Below are 23,490 nucleotides of genomic sequence, written 5' to 3'. Positions count from 1 at the left end.
AAAAAGTCACCACATATGGTTTATGTTACAGTACAATATTAAAAATGTCTTTCAAAAAAAAAAAAAGATTGGAGGGTCTCAAAGGGGTACCTGCATAACAAACCCAAGAAGGGAGCTTGTGGGAGAGGTTGGAGGAGGATGGGGGCAGGTTTTGTGGGTTTGCTGAGCTCCAGGGGGTCAGACCATGTGAACGCCAAGGGCAAGAAGTCAGAGCCTGTGAGGTGGCTGTTCTTGAGGCCACTTGTTTCTCAGCTCCTGGGCTATGGAATGAGTGCGGGAGCCAGACGATGGGGTCAAAGCAGGTGCAAGCCCGTGGAATCCGTGGACACCCCGCATGTCCGCTACTCTGCAGCCACGGCTGCACCGATGCCGTCCTCCTTTCTCCAAGGCCAGGGGCCAACAGGAGGACGCCCTGCCAGGACAAATCATCCTGAAGACGTGCTTTTCCCCTTGGCACCCTGTCCTCTGTTTGCTCAGCAGCCCACATCCTGCTGTACCCTGAAACTTGGAGCAGACGTCCCACAGCTTCATTCAGATTCTCCAAGATGAAAATCAAGCCTATGTTCAGGGGGCTCTTCAGAGTCTTAGAGGTTCACCTAGAAGGAAGTTGGAAAGTGTATCGCTAATGTCAGTGCTTTTGCAGTTGGGGGGGAGCCAGACTGTTCATGCGACAGTCCATCTAGAACACCTAAGATGTTGCCACAGGTCACCATCGATTGTGAGAAAAGTCCCTCACTTCCTTTATATTGATTTATGGCACCAATAGACATATACGCCCAGAGGACACGCCTCCTTTTGGCTACGAACCTATAAATGTCAAGGCATTTTCCCTCAGTGAGAAGAGCCCAGCAAAATGGGGATCTCCACAGTCATCCTTGAATTATGCCTTTTACTGGGTCAAGTTCTATCCACAGGTATTCTATCTAATTGTTATATTTGTTCATTTCACTGCGGCAAATTCAAATCATGGCAAATTATATCTACTTGTTCCTTGGTGCTAGACTTTCCATCTCAAGGGGAGTTTTGTATCAAGGGGGAGACAATTCTTTGCTGATAATTGTAATTGCAAGTATGTTTTGTTTTGTTTCTAGCTGGTAAATGCAAGATTCTGGTTAGAAAAAGTCAGTCATTATGTCAGTGTTTTCAGTGAGTTGCTCAGCTAAGGAAATGATTGATTGGTCTTAGAAAAATTCCTGAAATTAAGGAAAAGGGTGTACAGTTAAGAGGCCCTAAACCTTTGTCATAGCTGGTTAAGCACACAGTTTGTGTACTTGTGAAAATGGGCAGAAAAGATTGCCCTGTAAGTGCTCATAATGGGATTTCCCTCTGCAGGTGTGTCTGGCTCGTTAACCCATATTTACTGAGCAGAATCAGATCAGGTAGCTGAGCACACATAAGATCACTAAGATTCCAAGTTTATGTCTGACGCTGCTTTAGATCAATGACTTGAAGCTTAGTTACTCAAGCATATCTTTGTGTTCTTAGTGCGTCAAGTTATAAAATGTGCACGAAAGAGCCCTGGGCAAGTCAGTGAGACCGTTGAATGTCAGTGACATTTTACTGAGATGCTAAGTGAACAGAACGCTTAGCCAGTCTATTATCTCTCCCTCTGTTTCTCTGTCTCTGTCTCTCTCTGTCTCTCCTCTTCTCTCTCTGATCTCTCTGGTGTCTATTATCTGTCTTCTACTTCCCCTTCTCCCCCCACCACCATCCTTCATGCATTTCTTCCTTCTTCTTCCCACCCACCTTTTTCCCCTTTGGTGTCACCTTTTGCTACATTTCTGAATTTCAGGAGTCAGGGCAAAAGTATCCTAATTTTCAGATAACTTCCAGAACTCTCGTTCCCCCACGCTTCCCAGGGGAAGCTCTGAGGATAAAGGATGATTTGGGAAATTGCTTTCAGGGACGCAGCACCCCAGAACCAAGCCCTCATGGCCCTGGTGACGGGGGAGTAAACCTGCACTCTGTGACGTGTGTGCCCCGCACGGGGCTGCCAGCGGGCCAGCTGCCAGGGACACCCACCTTCCCTTCTTGTCGAGAGGACCTCGGGGGTCTTGACTCTGGACAGTCAGGGGCTGGAGAGCGTGTCTCCATCAGAATATCTGAAAATGGAGGCAGTGTTCTTGGCTCCAGCTTTTATCGGTACAGAGTTAAGCCCTGGATTTGCACCGGCTCTGGAGAGGGCCTGTCATCCCTTAAAGGACAGGCAGCGCACTGCCCCGTCCTATCCACAAAGGGGCTGAAGGCAGCCGCGCTCTTGTCTTGAGGGAAAGTGGTTTTACACGCTGTCACGCGCACGCGAGCGCGCAGACACACGCGCACACGCGCGTGCCCGTGTTTGCAGTTCGGACGTGGGGACGAACTCGCTGCGGAGTGTTTGCTCTGCGCCGGGCGCTGTGCGGGACCGGGAGCCTCTCCTCGCTGGTCTAAACCTGCTCACAGCCCCCAAGTTCGGTAGCATCATTTCCACACTGCAGAGGAGGAAGCGGAGGCTGGGACAGGTTCCGTGGCTTGTCCAAGGTCAGCAGCTGGTGAGTGGCTGGGCCCGGAGTCAAACCTGGAGGAGGTCAGCTGGCACCCGGGTGGCCGCCTCGGCCTGTGAGCCCCCGCTGTCCCTTGCAGAGAGCGGAGCAGGTGAACGTCACTCAGCGCTGGCGCCCTGCGGGGGAGCTTTGTGCCTGGAGAGCCGAGGCCTCAGACACTCCTCTCAGTTCTGGTCTCTGCACAGATTCTTGAGAAGTCAGGGAGCTCAGGTTTGTTGTGGGCCAGACAAACCTGCAGCTCCCGCGGCTCCTAGCCACGTGTTTCCTCTGCCATTTACCAGCTCTGGGGCCTCTGCAAGCCTCAGTTTATTTGTTGGTAAAACGGGCTTGTGTTCCCACTTTTCGGGTTGTCGTAGACACCAGGGCCCCGCTGCAGGGCCTGGCCCAGGGAGGTCGCCTCAGGGCCGCCCACCGTGACTCTTCCAGGCAATCCTAACAGCTTCCCAGATGCAAGGTGGACTCTTGGGTTGGACCCTAGAACAGAAAAAGGAAAGGCTGGTGAAATCCAAATAAAGCCTGGAAGGTTCCAGGGTTGGTTGGGTGGTCGTGACAAATGCTCCGATCAGGTGAGATGTTCCCGTTAGGGGAGCCTGCGCAGGGGCTGTGGGAGTGCTCTGTATTCTCTGCGCTTCTCTCTAACCCTATAAAGTTATTCTAAAAATTTTTTTTAACTTAACTGCCTTTGGTCTCATTTCTTCAATGTTAATGTTTTGCAAAATGAGAAATTAATAACTGCTTACAAATGAATTCCTAGCAAATTGTTAAACTTGTACTTCCCCTTTCCACATTTATCAGGGGGTGATAATGATTAATGCCTTGAAAAGAAGGAGGAGAACCAACGGGGCGACTTCTAGGCATTGTGAAATGTCTTTAATGTGGGTGACATTTGGACTGGGGGAGGCACTCCTGTTATCACCTAAATAGGCCACACAGATGTCTAATCACTCCCCAGTAGCGATCTTTTCTTCAACCTGTCTTTACTGCGCAAACTGCCCGCTGGGCGTTACGTGACTCAGTCTGGTCTAGGTGTGGAATGTTACCCAATGAGGAGAAAGTCCAAGGTGGTGCCCGGGACTGAGTCCCAGCACCCAGCCTGGCACCCAGGACCTCGTGGCCCCACCCAGCCGTCTTCTCCAGCCCTGTGTCTCTCCCCCCCTGCTGACAACACTCACCTGGGTGTCACTTCCCACATGTCCCAAGCTAATTTCCACCCTGTGATTTTTTTTGTCCTGTTTTCCAGGATAGCTTGCAGCAGGATGTCTCGTAGTACAAAGCAACCTGTCCTTCCCACGCCGTGCACTCCAGTAACCCTGCCTCTTGCCGTGGTGCCCGCGCTCATGCTATTCCCTCTACCTGGAATGCAGTCTTATTCTCCCCGCCCCCACCCCCTCACCTGGATAAATCTAGCTGTTGTTTTTAAATAACACGGACACAGGCCAGTCCAGGAACCTGTCCCTGACATGTGTTCTCAACAAACACACAGACATATGCACACACCCAGGCACACATGCACACACGCACACACATGCACACAGTGTGTCATCCTATGGTTGCTTCTCATGTTCTCCCACAGCACCTTAACTCTTGCAGTGAGTTGTCTGAAGATTTTTCTAGGGATTCTGCTATGCTGGGAGTCCCTGGAGGGCAGGGAGCCCGTCTTGCTCGCTTAGTATCCGGCACAACCCCGTGCACTGCCGAGAGCCTAATGGAGGCTCCCGGTGACCCTAACAGAAGAGCAGGAGAGAGGGTGTGTGTGCCGAGAACCATCCCCACTGTGCCCTGTGCCGGGTCCTGACAAGTATTTCTATTCCCTTACATCTCGTTTATGGGGAGCAAACTCTGTATCAGGAGCAATACTCACCACATCCTCTCCACTACTGCAAATTATTATTTCAGAACATTTAGCTTTCTGACAAGTTGACATGGAATCTCATTGTTTCACTTGAATCTTGGGAGGCAGTGGAGGGGAGCTGTGAGTGCACTTGGCAGGGGGTCAGTGCACTTGACTTTCGGTGTCAGTTTCACTGCGTCATTGCTGTGTGACCTTTGGCAAGTTGTTTTACTTCCCTAAGCCTTGGATTTCTCTTCTATAAATAGACGTGTGTAATAATTCCACTGTAAAGGATATTGTGAAGATAAAATGAGATACTGTAGGCAGTATACTTAGCTCAATGCCAAGAATGTCCCTAATTGATAAAAGACATGGTCCCCTCCCCCTCCTCCCGTCTCCCCTTCTCTTTCTCGCCTCCTCCTCCCTCTTTGCTTTCTCTATCCTGAGCTTCACTGTTTCTTTACCTTCTTTATCTTTTTCTTCCTTGTTCTTTTCCTTTAGCCTGCAACCTCAATTTCTTCCCAACCTAAAAGGATCTGCCTCCTATAGAACCTCATCTCCCACCTTCAACCTCAAACCACAGCTTTTAATGCATAATTGGTGCAGAAAATGTAGGGACTAGAGAAAAACACAGAGAAACAGTAAAAACACCTATAATCCTGTCACCTGAGTGACTTTGTCACAATATGTATTTCCTTTCAAATTATGTATGTATGTAAGGGATATCATTTAATATACATGTTTTCTCTAATTTATCTTTATATTCTGAACATTTTAACATGCATTCATGATTTTTGGAGATTAAAGTTTTTTCAGGTTCTCTTTAAAAAAAACCAAATTTTTGCTTCATTGAGGTATGACTGACCAATAAATTTATAGGATATTTAGAATGTTCCTTGTATTGATTTGATATGTGTATTGTGAAAAGATTCTCCTCCACCTACTTAATCAGCACATCCATCATCTCATTCATTTCTTTAATTTTGGTGACAACATTAAAGTTCTCTCTTAGCAAGTTCCAATTGTACAATACAGTGTCACCAACTATAGCCCCCATGGGTTACATTCGCTCCTGAGACCCTATTCATGGTAGAGCTGAAAGTTTGTACCCTTTTACCAACCTCTCCCTCTTTCCTCCACCCCCTTCAGGTTCTTTCTGTAATTACAGTGGAGGTTATTGTGAAGATCACGTTTGTCCATGCATCTTTGTCCGCATCATGGAAATTATTATTTCCTTTGGCTAGATTCTCAGAACTGGAATTACTGAGTCAAAGAGTTGATCATTTTAAGGCTTTTAAAACACTGCTAAATTCTTTTCTATCAATGTACCAGTTCTTTCTCTAATCAGTAAACAAGCGGCAATTTTATACACCTTCACCAGCTCCGAATGTTATTGTTCAAAAACAGTGGCTGAATTATTGGGTGAAAAATGGTACAGAGTTATTTTGATTTGCATTTCTTTGCTTAGAGTGAGGGTGAACTTTTTAAAGCCATTTACATTCCTTTCCCTTGACTTTGTTTATCTCCTTTGTCCACTGTTTTTGAAAGTTAGCATCATCTTTGTTGACTTATATAAATTCTCTCTATAATTTAGATGTTATGACTTTGTCCATTTACAATGATGTCAAGTATTTTCCCAATTTGGATTTGGATTTTTTTTCACACAAATATCTTATATTTTTACATAATTAAATTTATTGCTATTTTCCTTTGTGGTTTCCTATTGATTTAAAAATCTAGAAATTTCACAGAATCCAGATAAACATTTAATTAATTTCTTCTTTTTGTGTTTAAAAAAAAAGTTTTTTCCTTCAGTTCTTAAAATTATTTTGCTTTCTGATGTGAAGTAAATATCTAAAATAATTTTTAAATTATCTTATTAAAATTTTTCACTCTGTTTTCTTTTTATAGCTTTATTTTAGACATTTTTGGAGCTAATAATAATTTTCTGAATTCTGACTACATACCAAACACTATATTAAGCACTTGATATAGTTTTTCTGATTTTGTCTTCACAATAACCTACTGAAGTAGATTAGTGAAACGACAGTTTTACAGGTGAGGAAACTAAGACTGAGTGAGAATAAATGACTTGCTCAAATTTAGAGACCAAATACTCAGCAGAGCTAGAATTTAAACCCAGGTCACCTATCTCCCAGCTTCATAGATGGGCAAGATGCTGTCCCCCAGCCCCACTCCTACTGTCCCTACCTCTGCCCCTTCAGTATTTTTTTTGTTCTTTTTCAAGAACTTAGTTATTTTTAGCCTATTTATTTTCCCGGATAAACTTTAGAATCATTTTTCAAAGAACCAATCAATTCAAGGAAAACGTTTTGTTAGAAGTTATAACAAAGCTATGAGTGAGTTTAGAATGATTGATATTCCTGTATTCAGTCCTTCCATCCAGAAACCTGATTCATCTCTTCATCTGCCAGGAAACAGTCAAGAAGTTTCACACGGAGCTTGTAGTTTTATTCCTGTGAGTTTATTTTGAAAGGGCAGTTTATTCATAGTGTTTTTACTTCCTTGGAGCCTGTTTAAGCCACATCTTCCCCTGTGCCTGGCTTATATCTGCTTCTATGTCCTGGTACCATTCTAGACAATCTCGTGCGACCCTCTGCTGGACTCCTGAACGTCCCTCAGTCAGAGTCCTTAGTCTCCTGTCCTCTAATGTCTTCCCTGTATGTCTCACCCACTCGAGCCGATTTCCAGAGGTGGCATCATGTAATCTCAGTCTTCCCCCTGCCTGCTGGAGTCTAGCATCCAGTAGGCACTCAGTAAGTGATTGTTGAATGAATTATTCCTTACCACTCTTTTGAAACACTCTTACCTTCCATTTACACGTGCTGCAGGGTAGTGGTTCTTAAACTTCAGTGTGTATCAGAATCATCACGAGTGCTTGTTAAAAACACATATTGTCAGGCGCCCCCTCCAGGGTTCCTGATTCTGAAGTTTGGGGGAAGCCTAAGAATTTGAATTTTTTTTTGAATTCCCAGGTGCTGGCTGGCGTTACTGATTCTTGGAACCATTTGAAGAGCCATTGCTCTAAAAGCGCTCTTTCTAACGTGACTGGGACGGGAAGTGGATTGGTTCTTCAAAAATGTTGCTCAAAATGGGGAAATCATAAAATATGATAAACACACATTTTAAATGTTTCATTTTTTAAACTTAAAACATATAAATGCACTTTGATTCGCCGATTTCTTGCTGTGAGTCTCTCTCCGCAGGGAGCGTCTGCAGTTCTGCAGTGTCTTTCTTGCATAAACTACGCCCACTTGGCGTATCTATAATTTCTAATTTAGTTCCTCTGAAGTAGAGCATGAAATGAGAGACGTTTGCAGAGCAGGATGGGGGCAGAAGCTCTGCTGTCTTACAGATCCTTCTACTTCTTGCTGTCTTACCCACTTGATTTCTTTTTAGCAACTCGATTTTATCTCCAAAGCTTTCAGCGTTACTGTTATTGAAAGACATCCTTCTTTTTATATCTATATTTGATCAATTTACTTAATATTTATTTTAATTTAATGCCAAGTACAACTGGCAGAAGCAGGGTCAGGACTCACAACGGACTCTAATACACCGTGGCTGGCGTGAGCGTTGCCACGTGTACTGGGAATTAGCCCACCAGCCTAGCGCTCAGTAGGTCTACAGAAAGGATGGAGAGCCCCGTTGCTCTGGCTGGGGGTTACACGCAGTTCAGTGAGGAGAACTTGTTGTCTACTGCCACCCATGGGATGCCTTTCCTCTAGAGCAGCCAGATACCTCAAATAAAAATACAATACACCCAATCAAATTCCAATTTCAGATAAAATTTTTTTCTTGAGTGTAGATATATCTCATGTGGTATTGGGGACATACTGATATAAGAAGTATTCGTTGTTCATCTGAAATTCAAATTTATCTGGGCCTCCCATGTTTCGTCCAGCAACTTGACTTCACCCCATTTTTTCTTGACATGTGTCCACGCCTTCTCCTGGGTCCTGCTGAAATATCCTCTCCTCTCTGGATTCCTCCTGCCCTTCTCCCAAGCCCATGAATCGCTTCCTCTGAGATTCCCATTCCCCTCCACTGTGTTCCTCGTTGGCCAAGACCAAGAACTACTGGTTGGCAAGTCTGGCTGCCAGGTGGCTCTGAGCTCCAGATGCCTGAGCCTTACCCTCCATGACGGATCCCTCCTTTCTCCCCGAACTTTAGCTCAGGGCCTCATGTGCGGTCAGAGACTGATTCCCTGAGTGAATCAATTAGTGAGTGATCGTTCCAGCTATGTTTCAAAGCAAAGAGTAATGCAGCCCCCTCCCCTGCTCGAATTAGCTGGTGGGGGGGGGCGGATTTAATGTTTGTTTTCAGAAAAGCCCTCATTTATGTCATTTTCTTTGTATTTTCAGTGATACCAACAATAGAAGACACCACAGGACCCGCTGTTTGGGAGACACAGACTGCCAGCTCTGGTAACTCTACCTAAACTCTGGGGCCCAAGGCCACCCCCAAGGACTCAGGAGGGGCTGCTGCAGAGAGTCCTGCTGGGTTTTAGATGTAGGACAGGAAGGGCCTCCTCCGATGGGGCCCACTTGGACCCTCAGCCCCTTCCTCACAAGGTTCCTTATTGACCATAAGACAGGCCCGAGTTGCCAGGCAAAGTCTCTGTCTGGCCACACCACTGTCCTAGGATGTCTGTCCCCAGGCTCCCCTCACTGGGTGTCCAGCAGGGGTTCCAGGCCGCAGGGCGGCAGGGGAAGCTGGGGACAGCAGCACCTAACTGAGCCTTTCTGGATATAATCTCATTTCTCTTCTTTTCTAGAACTTTTAACAGGTCTTGGGGAAATAACGAATAAATACCCCTGCTCAGTCAAGGCTTTAAATGATAGCTCCTTCTGCTCACTCATTCCTCATTTACTGCAGTCCTGTGTGTGCACAAGTGCACCTGCCTGTGCGAAAGTGAGGACCGTGATTTGCACCAAATAACACAAGTGTTAACAACATGTACACCGAGCGGCAGAATAGTGAAGTGGTTTAGAGCAACTGTCTGAGGGCAGATCCTGCCCCATCACTTACTAGTTGCTTGATCTGAGCCGCAGTTTCCCCACGGGGTTGTTTTGGGGATTCATTAGATGACGCATATAAAAACCCTGGGTCCCCAGGTCAGAAAATGTTCACAATCATCTGCCACGATCCAGCTTTAAAAATCAGTGCCCTCGGTTGTGTGGGAGGGAGGAGAAGAGCTGTCACGGGGAGGGGGTGCTTTTGAGGTGTGGGGATACAGACACCTTAGAAGCAAGTCTAGCGCTCTCACTGCACACACCTGAGCCTCAAGAAATTCTTATCGACGCCAGGATGCCGGGCTGGATCCCTCAAAACCTGCCCGTTTTCCTGTGTAATCAGTGTAGGTGATTCAGCAGGACCACGTCAGGCAGGAACATGGTGCCCACTGACCCCTCAGTCTCGGGTCTTCCTGGTGGTGGCAATCGGGCTCTCTAAGCCCCTCCCAGGAGGCTCAAAAGATAGGCTGAGGCCCATTCTTGGTCAGATGGCATCTTGGACTTGACCCTGGTGGAGTGGAGAGCACGCTGAGGCATTTTGAACTGGAAGGTGACTTGACCATGTCTGTACTTTGTAAAGATACAACTTGGGATGGTCTGGGGGTGACAGATGAATCTTCTCAGTCCAGAAACTGGCACAGAGTAGGCACTTCATGAATGCTGGTTGAGTCAGTGACTGCGGACGGGTTAGAGAAAGGAAGGGCAGGGCAGGGAGTCAGCGGGCAGGCCTTTGGGGCAGGCCAGGTTCAAGAGCGGGAAGAGCTAACCTAGCAAGATGGCCAGGGACTAAAACGGAACGACAGCCTCGGTGACAAGCTGGGTGTAAGAGGTGAGGAGAAGGAAGACTCAAATGTTACACCCAGATTTCCTACACAGGGACGGAGCATGGTGACACTGTGGATCCAAATGGAGGGAAGAGACTGGGTTCCCTGTGGGATGAGGGGGTGGGATCCAGGAGGCCATTGAAAGTGTGTGTCTAGAGCCTGGGGCTGGGGTGGGAAGGGCTGATCAGGACCGGAGAGGTGGACTCGGGGGTCCTCTTTCCGGGAAGCTCTCGGAGCACACGAGGTCCTGCAGGTGGGGAAGAGAAGAGGGCAAAGACAGTGCTTGGGAGAGCAGTGGTAGGGAAGGTCCCAAGAGAGGAGAAAAATCGGCTAAGGAGCGGGGACAGGGGTCAGAGGAAGGAGGGGGATAAGGGGTGCTGGGCAGGGGATGCCCGGGCAGCAGAAGGACATGTTTGTCTCCTGTGATTGCTGTGGGCTCATCACCCTACATCACGCACAGTATCATCTCTGATCCCGAAGTTGTGCAGAAGGTGTAAGGATGGGGGTGCACAGCTCTCAAGGCTGGCAGCCTCTGAACAAGGCCTGACCGGGTGTCTCTTCCATGGACCTTGACTCTGAGATTGGGAAGGAGTCAACCTACAGAGGCATCTCCAAGGACCTCCAAGGTGGAGCTTGGTGTCCTGGGTCTATGAGGGTCCTATGGCCCACGTTCAGTGCCCAGTGCCAATTAAGCCTTGATTCTCCACTGTGACAATGCCAGCCAGAGGCAAATGAGGAAAGTTCTACAGGGGATCTCAGAATGGAGGTCATGGGCTAGGACTACAGATGGCCCAGGATTTGGTTCCTGAGGCTGGAATGAAGGCTCCTCCAGAGCATAGATATGCACGCGGGCACCAGGTTTGCTGTGTGCAGGGCAGTGGCCCCTATGTGGGCTGCCAGTCACAGCCTTGTCATCACCTGTGGTCGGTTCTGACAGATCACACAAGGGATCTGGGTTGGAGCTGTACTCCTCAGTCTTGCTGCCTCAGTGGACCAATAAAAGCCCGGAGACTGATGCTAGGTTTGGGGATAACGTGGTCAACTAGACTTGGAGCTTATCACCCTAACATAGAAATAACAGATGCTGGTCACTGGGACCTGTCAGAAGGAGGATCTCTGCAGCGGTGCGGCTGGCAGATCCCCACCCTCCATGACTGGTACAGGCAGGGACTGTTAGAGATCATGTGTAGGTCTGCCCACACTCAAAGTTTCTGTAAATAGCTTCCTGGGTATAAAAGCGGATGAACAGGCTTGGATCAAATCTTTTTGCTGAAGAACATTAACCAGAACCCAGAAGTATTTCCCTGAGAGAATTGTAAATCTCACTCAGACTTCAGGACCACTTCCTCCAGGAGACACAAAAGGGAGTGAATTTTCCTCTCTCTTTCCAGGATCTGATTCTGGTTTGGCCCTGAGGCTGGTGAACAGAGGTGACAGGTGTCAGGGCCGGGTGGAGGTCCTGTATCAAGGCTCCTGGGGCACCGTGTGTGACGACAGCTGGGACATTAACGACGCCAATGTAGTATGCAGACAGCTGGGCTGTGGTTGGGCCACGTCGGCCCCAGGAAGTGCCCAATTTGGCCAGGGCTCAGGGCCGATTGTCCTGGATGACCTGGGCTGCTCCGGGTATGAGACCTCCCTGTGGAGCTGCCCCCACAGGGGCTGGAACAGCCACAACTGTAGACACTATGAGGATGCTGGTGTCATCTGCTCAGGTGGGCTTCAAAGAAGTTGGGCGTCCCCCTCCTGGGGTGTGGTTTCCCCTTCCTTTCTGACACCTTCTCAAGGCTTTGTCTACATTTCTGTTTTCCCTGAAAGCCCCTCAGCCTTTGGCTTAGAATTAGTATCAGCTTTGGCGAAGCCACCAGGTATGAGGTTGCTGAATGAGAGCAAAGATCCAAACCGAAAGTGACGCCTAAGCCGTGATTCTCCCCTGTGACAGTGCCAGCCAGGGGCAAAGGAGGGAAGTTCTGTAGGGGTCTCGGAATGGAGGTCATGGGCTAGGACTGCAGATGGCCCAGGATTTGGTTCCTGAGTCTGGACGGCAGCCCCTTCCAGAGCACGGAAATGCACGTGGGCACCAGGTCTGCTGTGGGCAGGGCAGTGACCCCTGCGTGGCCCAGGCTTGTCATCACCTGTGGTCGGTTCTGACAGATCACACATGCGATCTGGGCCTGGAGCAGGACTCCTCAGTCTTGTACCTCAGCGGACTGGTAACAGCCGGGAGACTGATGATGGGTCTTGGGGTAACTTGGTCATCTAGACGTAGAGCTTATCACCCTGACATGGAAATAACGGACGCTGGTCTGCAGGGACCTGTCACAAGGAGCATTTCTACAGGGGTGTGGCTGGCAGGGCCCCATCCTCTGTGACCGGGGACACGAGGGACTGAGCAGCTCACCTGCTCAGCATCACCCCCTTTGCTCCCCTTGGGCCACTTGTGTGCAAGTGTCTGATCTGCCTTCTCTCCTCACAGCTGCCCGGCCGCAGTCCACGCTCACGCCAGGTGAGTCCTGCTGCCTCCAGTCTTCGGGGTGTCTTCTCTCTCCCCAGTCACCTCAACAGCCCCAACCAGTAGTCCTGAGAGGGGTGTGTGGAGGATCTCCACCTCTCAGTACCTTCCTAGGTCGCTCTAGATCCTGTGGATGGTTCCAGATGAGCCCCTGTCACATGGGTCCTCTGAGCTGGCTCAGCGAGATAAGGGCTTTACAGCGACACAGTGTTCCCCACTGAGAGTAGGGTGACAGTGGGGGTCTGTCCTGGGGCCATTTGGACTTGCAAGCCTTATCTGGACCAAGAGTTCTCTGTGAGGAGAGAACAGATCTTCATCATGTCCTGCAGAGTCGAGGCCATGCTTTTACTGGACAGCGCTCAGTCAGGAGAGCCCAGACGTTGCTCTTGGGGGATTGTACCAGCTCATGGCCCTTGTTGTGGACATTCGAGGGCATGGTTTGGGCTCACTGCAAACTCTCAGGAAAGGGCCCTTTCTCCCCCAGACAGTGGAGCTCCTCAGTCCCCACTGTCTCAGACCCCAGTTATAGGTCATTAGGCCAACCTTGATTCTGTAGATCTCCTTTCTGATTCTGCTGTTTTCCCTCCAGATTGGTGGGACACAACAACTCCTACCCATGGTAAGCATCACTGGAATCCTGCCAAAGTATCAGTGTTCAGTGTTCCAGTCAACAGGCCTGGGTGCAATGCCTGAACCTTGGGTTGGGCCTCTGAGCTCACAGCCTCAACCAATGTGGAGGGTTGCCTTCACTTACCAGAAATATGGATGGCTTTTACCTACCAGCTATGGTGCATATTAGTCAAGACATTTTCGTTTGCAAGTGATAGGCCCCGAATTGATACTGCCTTAAGCTACAGGGGGCGCAAAGGCTTACCTATCTAGACATTGAGTGGTAGTTCTGTCCAGGTACAGCTGGATCCAAAAGTTCCAAGATGTTCTGTCAAACTATACATTTCTAACGTCCTCTTTCTTATGTTTTGGGGGTTCACTGTCAGCTTGCTTCCTGCATGGGATAGTTACAATCCACAGTTCTACCTCCTACTAGGAGAAAGTGTCTATTTGTCTCTGGAGGGACTCTTAGCAGCCTGCTGGCAATTGTCGCCTTCCTCCCAGCCATCTCCCTGTGCTCAGATGACACTCAGTAGGTCCATGCTTGTTCCAGATGCAGGGTAGGCTGTAGGATTGACAGTGACATGAGTTACGTGCTCAGTGGAAAGGTAGTCTTCGGGACAGCCTCGGGGCCGACGGAGCGGGTCCCTTGGAGGGGTGAACGGTCCAAGGTGGCACCTTGGTGGGGCTGGGAAGCTGTCTCTGGCGGTCTCCTGCTGCAGAGGCTCAGGTCCTGGGCTGCTCAGGCCGTGAGACCTACCTGTGGAGCTGCCCCCACATCTCCTGGAACACACCCAATGTGGGGCCTTGGAGGACGCCAGTGCCATGTGCTCAGGTGGGCCTCAAAGATGTCGCTGCAAGCATCTGGGGTGATCTTCGCTGAGATACACGTACTTCCCACTCCAGGGCCCCCCTGAAGCCGCTCCCAGGCATCCCTACCCCCCGACTGTCCTGCGGGCAGCTGGCCCCGGGAGTGCAACATCCGGGGGAGAATCAAGGTGCCCTCCCCTCCCGTTTCGTCCAAGTGTCACCCACGTTGCCTTGGGGCAACAATGGCAGAAGGAAACATCTAGAGCCTCCAATTCCCTGTGGGTGGAGGAAGTGAGCCTTGCTTGCCAGCAGGATGGCCTCCTCAGGCCGCACTGATGTTCCCTGGGACTCCCTCTTCAAGGCCCATCCTTAGGGAAACGCTTAGAAATGCACTGCTCTAGCCCTTGAGAGCTTATGAATTGGGGTCCTGTCATAGCTGCCTCAGACAAGAGATTTTGAAGCGGAAATGATGAACGTGTGAGCGGGGTGAACACTAGTTGAGTGGATGGGGGTAGGGAGGAGGGTGTGGGGAGGGGGTGGCTCTGTGTGGAAAACTAATGAGCCTGCTGGGACATTGGGGTTGGAACTGGCCCCCAGGCAGAAACTCTGGGGGAGGGGAGGCGCCTTGATGGGTCTCAGAATCACTGCACCTGGGCTGGATTTGGGCACTTTCTACACTGACTGCTGGAGCTTTCTTGCTGTTCCCCCGAAAAGTTAACTGGTGGCTTTGGCGGCCTGTCCCAGGCATGGCAGGGGCTCTCCTATTCTGGAAGGTAAGCCCCCAGGCCCAGGGAGGCAGGCACAGGACGTGAGACCGAAGGAGGAGCCCCCAGAGGACTGCAACACCCGCAGCGGGCCCTGACACCGCCCACGCTGAGGACCCACGAGGAGCATCAGCTCCATGTGCATATGCGGAGTGTCATCTGTGTGGATTCCAGTGGGTCCCCTGTGTGCTGGGTGTGTGACTGTCCTTCTCTTCCCCACAGGTGCTCAGCCCCAGACCACTGCCTGGCCAGGTGAGTCTCCGATGACCTTCCTCGGGATGTCCCTCTACTCCCTGCCCCACCCCCACCCCCGTTCCCCCCACAGTAGGGGAAACACAGCACTTTGCAGAACCCGGTGGGGACACACTGTTTTCCCCTCCATCCCTGAGTCTCCTGGCTGGGGTTTCGTAACTGGACTTGGGATTTCCAACACGGCTACTCCCCATTCATCCACCTAAGCTGTCATCCTCTGCTGGATGCTCTCCCACAGAAGGCTGGCTGCAGGTTCAGAGAAGCCGGAAGGTGTCCTCCTACCTTTGGCCCCATTGCAGTCCTGGCAGGGGAGAGCTTTGTGGAGAGGGAACACGGTAACCACCGACCGTCTGTCGGTGGAACGTGACAGCAGGCCCGAGTCCCTGCGTCCCCCATCCGGGCCACACCGCAGACTCCACGGGGCCACATGTGCACCCAGAAGTGACAGAGAGAGCGCCCAGGGGAGGGCGGGTCGTGAGTGACCTTAGTGTTCTGGGTTCCAGGAACCCGCATTGGCTCCGGCCTCTGGGCAGCCCCTCAGATGTGCCGGGGGGCCCGAGGTTCATGCAAGGGAGGTAGCAAAGTTTTCTGATGAGGAAAGGAACATCCAGACTCAGAGAGGTGGAGGGAGCTGGTGGACCTCAGACGGGGCCCTTGTCCCAGGTGAACCAGCTGAGCGGGAGGCTGGCTCCGCGCATGCACAGGGAAGCGGCAGTCTGGCCTCTGTGGGCCGGTCCTCTAGGTGACCAGCGGAGTCCTGGTCCAGATGCTCAGCAGACATCCTCCGGGCGGAGGTGGTGGTCAGCGTACGTCCTGTTTGCCTCTCAGTGCTGCCGGGTCCTCTGCAGGTCTCTCAGGCAATGGACGGCTGTCCGGGACAGGGGGGGAATGTGCCCGACCTGCTCCTGTCTGGCCGGGTCCCAGCATCTCCACGGGCTCAGCCAGAACCCGGGCAGGAGCATCCAGGAGCCACCAAGCTGCCAAGCAGGGGGACGGTCTTGTCCTTCCCCCGGTAGCTGTGGTGCTGCAGCCTGGGTGTGTCCTGGGTGGGTTGGGGATCCCTTCCTGCTCACCTCTTTTTGGACTTGTGGGCCGCATCCCTGCATGTGAGCACCCCGTGACATGGGCAAAACAGGGTGTCTCTGCTCCTCCCCCTGTGACGACGATGAGCTCCTGGGCTTATAGAGAGGTGACTCCCTTTAGGGAGTGGGGTGCAGAGTTGCCATCAGGAAGTCTCTTGAGTCTGCAGCCTGCCTTCGACCAGTGCCCAAAAGAGAGACATGACTTGGGGTCCTGTGTTGCCCTCTAGAGACCGAATCGGGCTTGGCTCTGAGGCTGGTGAACGGAGGTGCCAGGTGTCAGGGCCGAGTGGAGGTCCTGTATCGAGGCTCCTGGGGCACCGTGTGTGACGACAGCTGGGACGTGAACGATGCCAACGTGGTCTGCAGGCAGCTGGGCTGTGGTTGGGCCACGTCAGCCCCAGGAAGTGCCCGGTTCGGTCAGGGTTCAGGGCCGATTGTCCTGGATGACGTGGGCTGCTCTGGGTATGAGACCTCCCTGTGGAGCTGCCCCCACAGGGGCTGGAACAGCCACAACTGTGGGCACCAGGAGGATGCTGGTGTCATCTGCTCAGGTGAGCCTCAAAGGAGCTGGGTGTCCCCCTCCGGGGGTATGGTTTCCCCTTCCATTCTGACACACTCTCAAGGCTTTTTCTACATTTCTGTTTTCCCTGAAATCTCCGTAGACCTTTGCTCAGCATTAGTATTAGCTTTGGCCAAGCCACCAGGTATGAGGATGGCGAATGAGACTGTGCGCTTGCTTCCTTCACGGGACAGTCGCCAGCGACGGTTGTACGTTCTACTAGGGGAAAGCGTGTATTTGTCTCTGTTCTTCAGCTGAGAAGTCCTGGAGGGACTGTTAGCAGCCTGCTGGCAATTGTCGCCTTCCTCCCAGCCATCTCCCTGTGCTCAGATGACACTCAGTAGGTCCATGCTTGTTCCAGATGCAGGGTAGGCTGTAGGATTGACAGTGACATGAGTTACGTGCTCAGTGGAAAGGTAGTCTTCGGGACAGCCTCGGGGCCGACGGAGCGGGTCCCTTGGAGGGGTGAACGGTCCAAGGTGGCACCTTGGTGGGGCTGGGAAGCTGTCTCTGGCGGTCTCCTGCTGCAGAGGCTCAGGTCCTGGGCTGCTCAGGCCGTGAGACCTACCTGTGGAGCTGCCCCCACATCTCCTGGAACACACCCAATGTGGGGCCTTGGAGGACGCCAGTGCCATGTGCTCAGGTGGGCCTCAAAGATGTCGCTGCAAGCATCTGGGGTGATCTTCGCTGAGATACACGTACTTCCCACTCCAGGGCCCCCCTGAAGCCGCTCCCAGGCATCCCTACCCCCCGACTGTCCTGCGGGCAGCTGGCCCCGGGAGTGCAACATCCGGGGGAGAATCAAGGTGCCCTCCCCTCCCGTTTCGTCCAAGTGTCACCCACGTTGCCTTGGGGCAACAATGGCAGAGGGAGCGATCTAGAGCCTCCACCTCCCTGAGCCTTCCTTTCCAGCAGGATGGCCTTCTCAGGCCACACTGCTGTTGTCTGGGGCTCCCTCCTCAAGGCCCATCCTTAGGGAAGTGGTTGGAAATGTACTGCTCTCAGCCCTCGACAGCTTGTGAATTTGGGTCCTGTCACAGCTGCCCCAGACAATAGGTTTCAAGCATAAATGATGAATGTGTGAGCGGGTGACCACTAGTTGAGTGGATGGGGGTAGGGAGGAGGGTGTGGGGAGGGGTGGCTCTGTGTGGAAAACTAATGAGCCTGCTGGGACGTTGGGGTTGGAGCTGGCCGCCAGGCAGGAACGCTGGGGGGGGCGCCTTGATCGGTCTGAGAATCATGGCACCTGGGCTGGATTTGGGCACTTTCTACACTGACTGCTGGAGCTTTCTTGCTGTTCCCCCGAAAAGTTAACTGGTGGCTTTGGTGGCCTGTCCCAGGCATGGCAGCGGCTGACCTGTTCTGGAGGGTAATCCCCCAGGCCCAGGGAGGCAGGCACAGGACGTGAGACCGAAGGAGGAGCCCCCAGAGGACTGAGACACCCGCAGTGGGCCCTGACACCGCCCACGCTGAGGACCCACAAGGAGCATCAGCTCCATGTGCATATGCAGAGTGTCGTCTATGTGGACTCCAGTGGGTCCCCTGTGTGCTTGGTGTCTGACTTTCCTTCTCCTCCTCACAGGTGCTCAGCCCCAGACCACTGCCTGGCCAGGTGAGTCTCCGATGACCTTCCTCGGGATGTCCCTCTACTCCCTGCCCACCCGCCCCCGTTCCCCCTACTGTAGGGGAAACACAGCACTTTGCAGAACCCGGTGGGGACACACTGTTTTCCCCTCCATCCCTGAGTCTCCCGGCAGCTAGTGCTTCGTAACTGGACGTGGGATTTCCAACGCTCCCTTCTCCCTATTCATCCATCTAAGTTGTCATCCTCTGCTGGATGCTCTCCCACAGAAGGCTGGCTGCAGGTTCAGAGAAGCCGGAAGGTGTCCTCCTACCTTTGGCCCCATTGCAGTCCTGGCAGGGGAGAGCTTTGTGGAGAGGGAACACGGTAACCACCGACCGTCTGTCGGTAGGACGTGACAGCAGGCCCGAGTCCCTGCGTCCCCCATCTGGGCCACACCGCAGACTCCACGGGGCCACATGTGCACCCAAAAGTGACAGGGAGAGCGCCCAGTGGAGGGCGGGTGGTGAGTGACCTTAGTGCTCTGGGTTCCAGGACCCCGGAATGTCTCCGGCCTCTGGGCAGCCCCTCGGATGTGCCAGTGGGCCCGTGGCTCATGCAAGGGAGGCAGCAAAGGTTTTCTGATGAAAAAGCGAACATGCAGACTCAGAGAGGTGGAGGCAGCTGGTGGACCTCAGACGGGGCCCTTGTCCCAGGTGTACCAGCTGAGCGGGAGGCTGGCTCAGGGCACGCCCAGGGAAGCGGCGACATCCGGGTGGGGAACAGTCCTGGTGCCGCTGCAGACTCTCCCGGAGCTTCCTTCCTGTGATGTGTAACCCCGACCTTTCTTGGTTGCCCCTTCCAGAACCCCCACCGGTCACATCCTTGCCTGCTCCATTACCAACAGGTAACTGTCCCTGTCCACCTCTGTGGGGCTCGCTCTCTGCTGCTGGATACAGGTTGGGTTTGAATGGGACACGAGAAGGCTCAGGGTGTGGCTTTTGTTATCCTTGTCCCTGTGAGTGAGACAAGAGTCCGTGAAGGCCAGATGCAAGGTCAGGTCTTAGTGGGCGAGTCCACTAGGTGACCAGTGGAGTCCAGATGCTCAGCAGACATCCTCTGGGAGGTGGGGGTGTGTCAGTGTACGTCCTGGCTGCCTCTCAGTGCTGCCGGGTCCTCTGCAGGTCTCTCAGGCCATGGACGGCTGTCCAGGGAGGGGGTGAAACTGCCCGACCTGCTCCTATCTGGCCGGGTCCCATCATCCCCAGGAGCTCTGCCAGAACCCGGGGAGAAGCACCCAGGAGCCACCAAGCTGCCAAGCAGGGGGACGGTCTTGGCCTTTCCCCGGTAGCTGTGGTGCTGCAGCCTGGGTGTGTCCGGGTCCCTTCCTGCTCACCTCTTTTTGGACTGTGGGCTGCATCCCTACATGTGAGCACCCCGAGACACGGGCAGAACAGGATGTCTCTGCTCCTCCCCCTGTGATGACGATGAGCTCCTGGGCTTGTAAAATGGTGACTCCCTTTAGGGAGCGGGAGGGAGAGTTGCCATCAGGAAGTCTCCTTGGTCTGTAACCTGCCTTCGACCTGTGCCCAAAAGAGAGACATGACTTGGGGTCCTGTGTTGCCCTCTAGGGTCTGATTCTGGTTTGGCCCTGAGGCTGGTGAACGGAAGTGCCAGGTGTCAGGGCCGAGTGGAGGTCCTGTATCGAGGCTCCTGGGGCACCGTGTGTGACGACAGCTGGGACATCAACGATGCCAACGTGGTCTGTAGGCAGCTGGGCTGTGGTTGGGCCACGTCGGCCCCAGGAAGTGCCCGGTTCGGTCAGGGTTCAGGTCTGATTGTCCTGGATGATGTGGGCTGCTCAGGGAATGAGTCCTCCCTGTGGAGCTGCCCCCACAGGGGCTGGAACAGCCACAACTGTGGGCACCAGGAGGATGCTGGTGTCATCTGCTCAGGTGAGCCTCAAAGGAGCTGGGTGTCCCCCTCTTGGGGTATGATTACCCTTTCCATTCTGACACCTTCTCAAGGCTGTTTCTGCATTTCTGTCTTCCCTGAAATCTCTTTAGCTCTTTGCATAGAATTAGTGTTAGCTTTGGCCAAGCCACCAGGTATGAGGTTGGCAAATTGGACTGTGCGCTTGTTTCCTTCACGGGACAGTCGCCAGCGACGGTTGTACGTTCTACTAGGGGAAAGCGTGTATTTGTCTCTGTACTTCAGCTGATAAGTCTTGGAGGGACTCTTAGCAGACTGCTGGCAATTGTCGCCTTCCTCCCAGCCATCTCCCTGTGCTCAGATGACACTCAGTAGGTCCATGCTTGTTCCAGATGCAGGGTAGGCTTTAGGATTGACAGTGACATGAGTTACATGCTCAGTGGAAAGGTAGTCTTCAGGACAGCCTCGGGGCCGACGGAGCGGGTCCCTTGGAGGGGTGAACGGTCCAAGGTGGCACCTTGGTGGGGCTGGGAAGCTGTCTCTGGCGGTCTCCTGCTGCAGAGGCTCAGGTGCTGGGCTGCTCAGGTTGTGAGACTGAAGGAGTAGCCCCCTAGAGGACTGAGACACCCGCAGCGGGCCCTTACACCATGCATGCTTTGGACCCATGAGGAGTATCAGCTCCATATGTATATGCATAGTGTCATCTGTGTCGATTCCAGTGGGTCCCCTGTGTGCTTGTTGTCTGACTTTCCTTCTCCTCACTGGTCCTATGCCCGAGACCACTGCCTGGCCAGGTGAGTCTCTGATGACCTTCCTCGGGATGTCCCTGTATACCCTGCCCACCCGCCCCCATTCCCCCCACTGTAGAGGAAACACAGCACTTTGCAGAACATGATGGGGACCATTATTTTCCCCTCCATCCCTGAGTCTCCCTCTGGTGCTTCTTACCTGGGCTTGGGATTTCCAACACTCCCTTCTCCCCATTCTTCCAGCTAAGTTGTCATCCTCTGCTCGATGCGCTCCCAAAGAAGGCTGGCTTCAGGTTCAGAGAAGCTGAAAGGTGTCCTCCTGCCTTTGGTCCCATTACAGTCCTGGCAGGGAGAGCTTTGTGGGGGTAGGAACATGGGCACCACCGACCGTCTGTCGGTGGGATGTGATTGCAGGCCTGAGTCCCTGTGTCCCCCATCTGAGCCACACTGCAGACTCCACGGGGCCATATGTGCATGCAGAAGTGACACGAAGAGCGCCCAGGGGAGGGCGGATCATGAATGACCTTAGTGCTCTGGGTTCCAGGAACCTGTATTGGCTCCAGCATCTGAGTAGCCCCTCAAATGTGCCGGTGGGCCCTTAGCTCATGCAAGGGAGGTAGCAAAGGTTTTCTGATGAAAAAGCGAACATGCAGACTCAGAGAGGTGGAGGGAGCTTGTGGACCTCAGACGGGGCCCTTGTCCCAGGTGAACCAGCTGAGTGGGAGGCTGACTCAGGGCACGCACAGTGCAAGCGGCGGTCTGGTCATTGCGGGCCAGTCCACTATGTGACCAGTAGAGTTCTAGTCAGATGCTCAGCAGACATCCTCTGTGGGTGGGGAGTGTGGAGTCAGTGTAGATCCTGGATGCCTCTCAGTGCTGCTGGGACCTCTGCAGGTCTCTCAGGCCATGGAAGGCTGTCCGGGGCAGTGGGTGAAACTGCCCGACCTGCTCCTGTCTGGCCGGGTCCCATCCTCTCCAGGAGCTCTGCCAGAACCTGTGCAGAAGCACCCAGGAGCCACCAAGCTGTAAAGTAGAGGGATGGTGGCCTTCCCCCGGTAGCTGTGGTGCTGCAGCCTGGGTGTGTCTGGGGTGGGTGGGGGTCCCTTCCTGCTCACCTCTTTTTGGACTTATGGGCTGCATCCCGCATGTGAGTAACCCGAGACACGGGCAGAACAGGATGTCTCTGCTCCTCCCTCTGTGATGACGATGAGCTCCTGGGCTTATAAAAGGTGACTCCCTTTAGGGAGTCTGAGGGAGAGTTGCCATCAGGAAGTCTCCTGAGTCTGGTACTTGCCTTAGATCTGTGCCCTGAAGAAAGACATGACGTGGGGTCTTATGTTGCCCTGTAGAGACCGTATCGGGTTTGGCTATGAGGCTGGTGAACGGAGGTGACAGGTGTCAGGGCCGAGTGGAGGTCCTGTATCGAGGCTCCTGGGGAACCGTGTGTGACGACAGCTGGGACATCAACGATGCCAACGTGGTCTGCAGTCAGCTGAGCTGTGGTTCGGCCGTGTCAGCCCCAGGAAATGCCTGGTTTGGTCAGGGCTCTGGGCCTATTCTTCTGGATGAACTACGGTGCTCAGGGAATGAGACCTTCCTGTGGAGCTGCCCCAACAGTGGCTGGAACACCCATAACTGTGGGCACCAGGAAGATGCTGGTGTCATTTGCTCAGGTGAGCCTCAAAGAATTTGGGTGTCCCTCTCCTAGGGTGTGTTTTCCCCTTCCATTGTGATGTCTTCTCAAAGCTTTTTCTACACCTCTGTTTTCCCTGAAATCTCCTTAACTCTTTTCTTCAGTTATTATAATTTTGGTCAAGCCACCAGGTATCATGATAGTGAATGATAACAAAGATAGAAACTGAAATTAACACTTAAGCCGTGATTCTCCACTGTGACAGTGCCAGCCAGAAGCAAAGGAGGAAATTTCTGTACAGGGTCTTTGAATGGTGGTCATGGGAAAGGACTGTAGATGTCCCAGGGTTTGTTCCTGAGTCTGGAATGAAGGCCCCTCCAGATCACAGAGATGCATGTTGGCACATGGTCTGCTGTGTGCAGGGCAGTGGCCCCTACACGGCCCGCCAGACACAGCCTTGTCATCACCTGTGGTCGGTTCTCAGAGATCACACATGGGATCTGGGCCAGGGGCTGGACTCCTCGGTCTTGTGCCTCAGTGGACCAGTAACATCAGGGAGACTGATGATGGGTTAGGGGCAACGTGGTCACCTAGACATGGAGTTTGTCACTCTGACATGGAAATAATGGACGCTGGTCTGCCAGGACATTTCACAAGGAGCATCTCTGCAGGGGTGTGGCTGGCAGGGCCCCACCCTCCATGACTGGGGACACGAAGAACTGAGCAGCTCACCTGCTCAATATCATCCCCTTTGCTCCTGTTGGGCCACTTGTGTGCAAGTGTCTGATATGCC

At 52.7% G+C, this 23,490-nt stretch overlaps 1 protein-coding gene across 50 annotated transcripts in view; it reads left to right on the top strand.

The window, feature by feature from the left end:
* The first annotated feature begins 821 nt into the window (after positions 1–821).
* The window catches only part of LOC105075214 (scavenger receptor cysteine-rich domain-containing protein DMBT1-like), a 72,523-nt gene continuing 49,854 nt past the window's right edge, over positions 822–23,490 (top strand). For 28 of the 50 annotated variants that reach the window (XM_074373450.1, XM_074373470.1, XM_074373452.1 and 25 more), the window contains exons 1-11: positions 825–914; positions 8,760–8,822; positions 11,626–11,949; positions 12,711–12,740; positions 13,336–13,365; positions 15,152–15,181; positions 16,491–16,814; positions 18,405–18,434; positions 19,249–19,290; positions 20,015–20,338; positions 22,414–22,737. In XM_074373450.1, coding sequence (XP_074229551.1) covers positions 854–914; positions 8,760–8,822; positions 11,626–11,949; positions 12,711–12,740; positions 13,336–13,365; positions 15,152–15,181; positions 16,491–16,814; positions 18,405–18,434; positions 19,249–19,290; positions 20,015–20,338; positions 22,414–22,737 — 1,582 coding nt within the window. In that variant the 5' untranslated portion in view covers positions 825–853. Of the gene's footprint in view, positions 915–8,759; positions 8,823–11,625; positions 11,950–12,710; positions 12,741–13,335; positions 13,366–15,151; positions 15,182–16,490; positions 16,815–18,404; positions 18,435–19,248; positions 19,291–20,014; positions 20,339–22,413; positions 22,738–23,490 lie in introns of all 50 variants that reach the window. The other 22 variants (XM_074373493.1, XM_074373486.1, XM_074373488.1 and 19 more) reach the window with 19 other exon arrangements.

This window comes from Camelus bactrianus, chromosome 11 (assembly GCF_048773025.1).
Source record: "Camelus bactrianus isolate YW-2024 breed Bactrian camel chromosome 11, ASM4877302v1, whole genome shotgun sequence".
Classification (NCBI taxonomy): domain Eukaryota; kingdom Metazoa; phylum Chordata; class Mammalia; order Artiodactyla; family Camelidae; genus Camelus; species Camelus bactrianus.
This window is presented reverse-complemented; position numbering and strand designations above follow the sequence as displayed.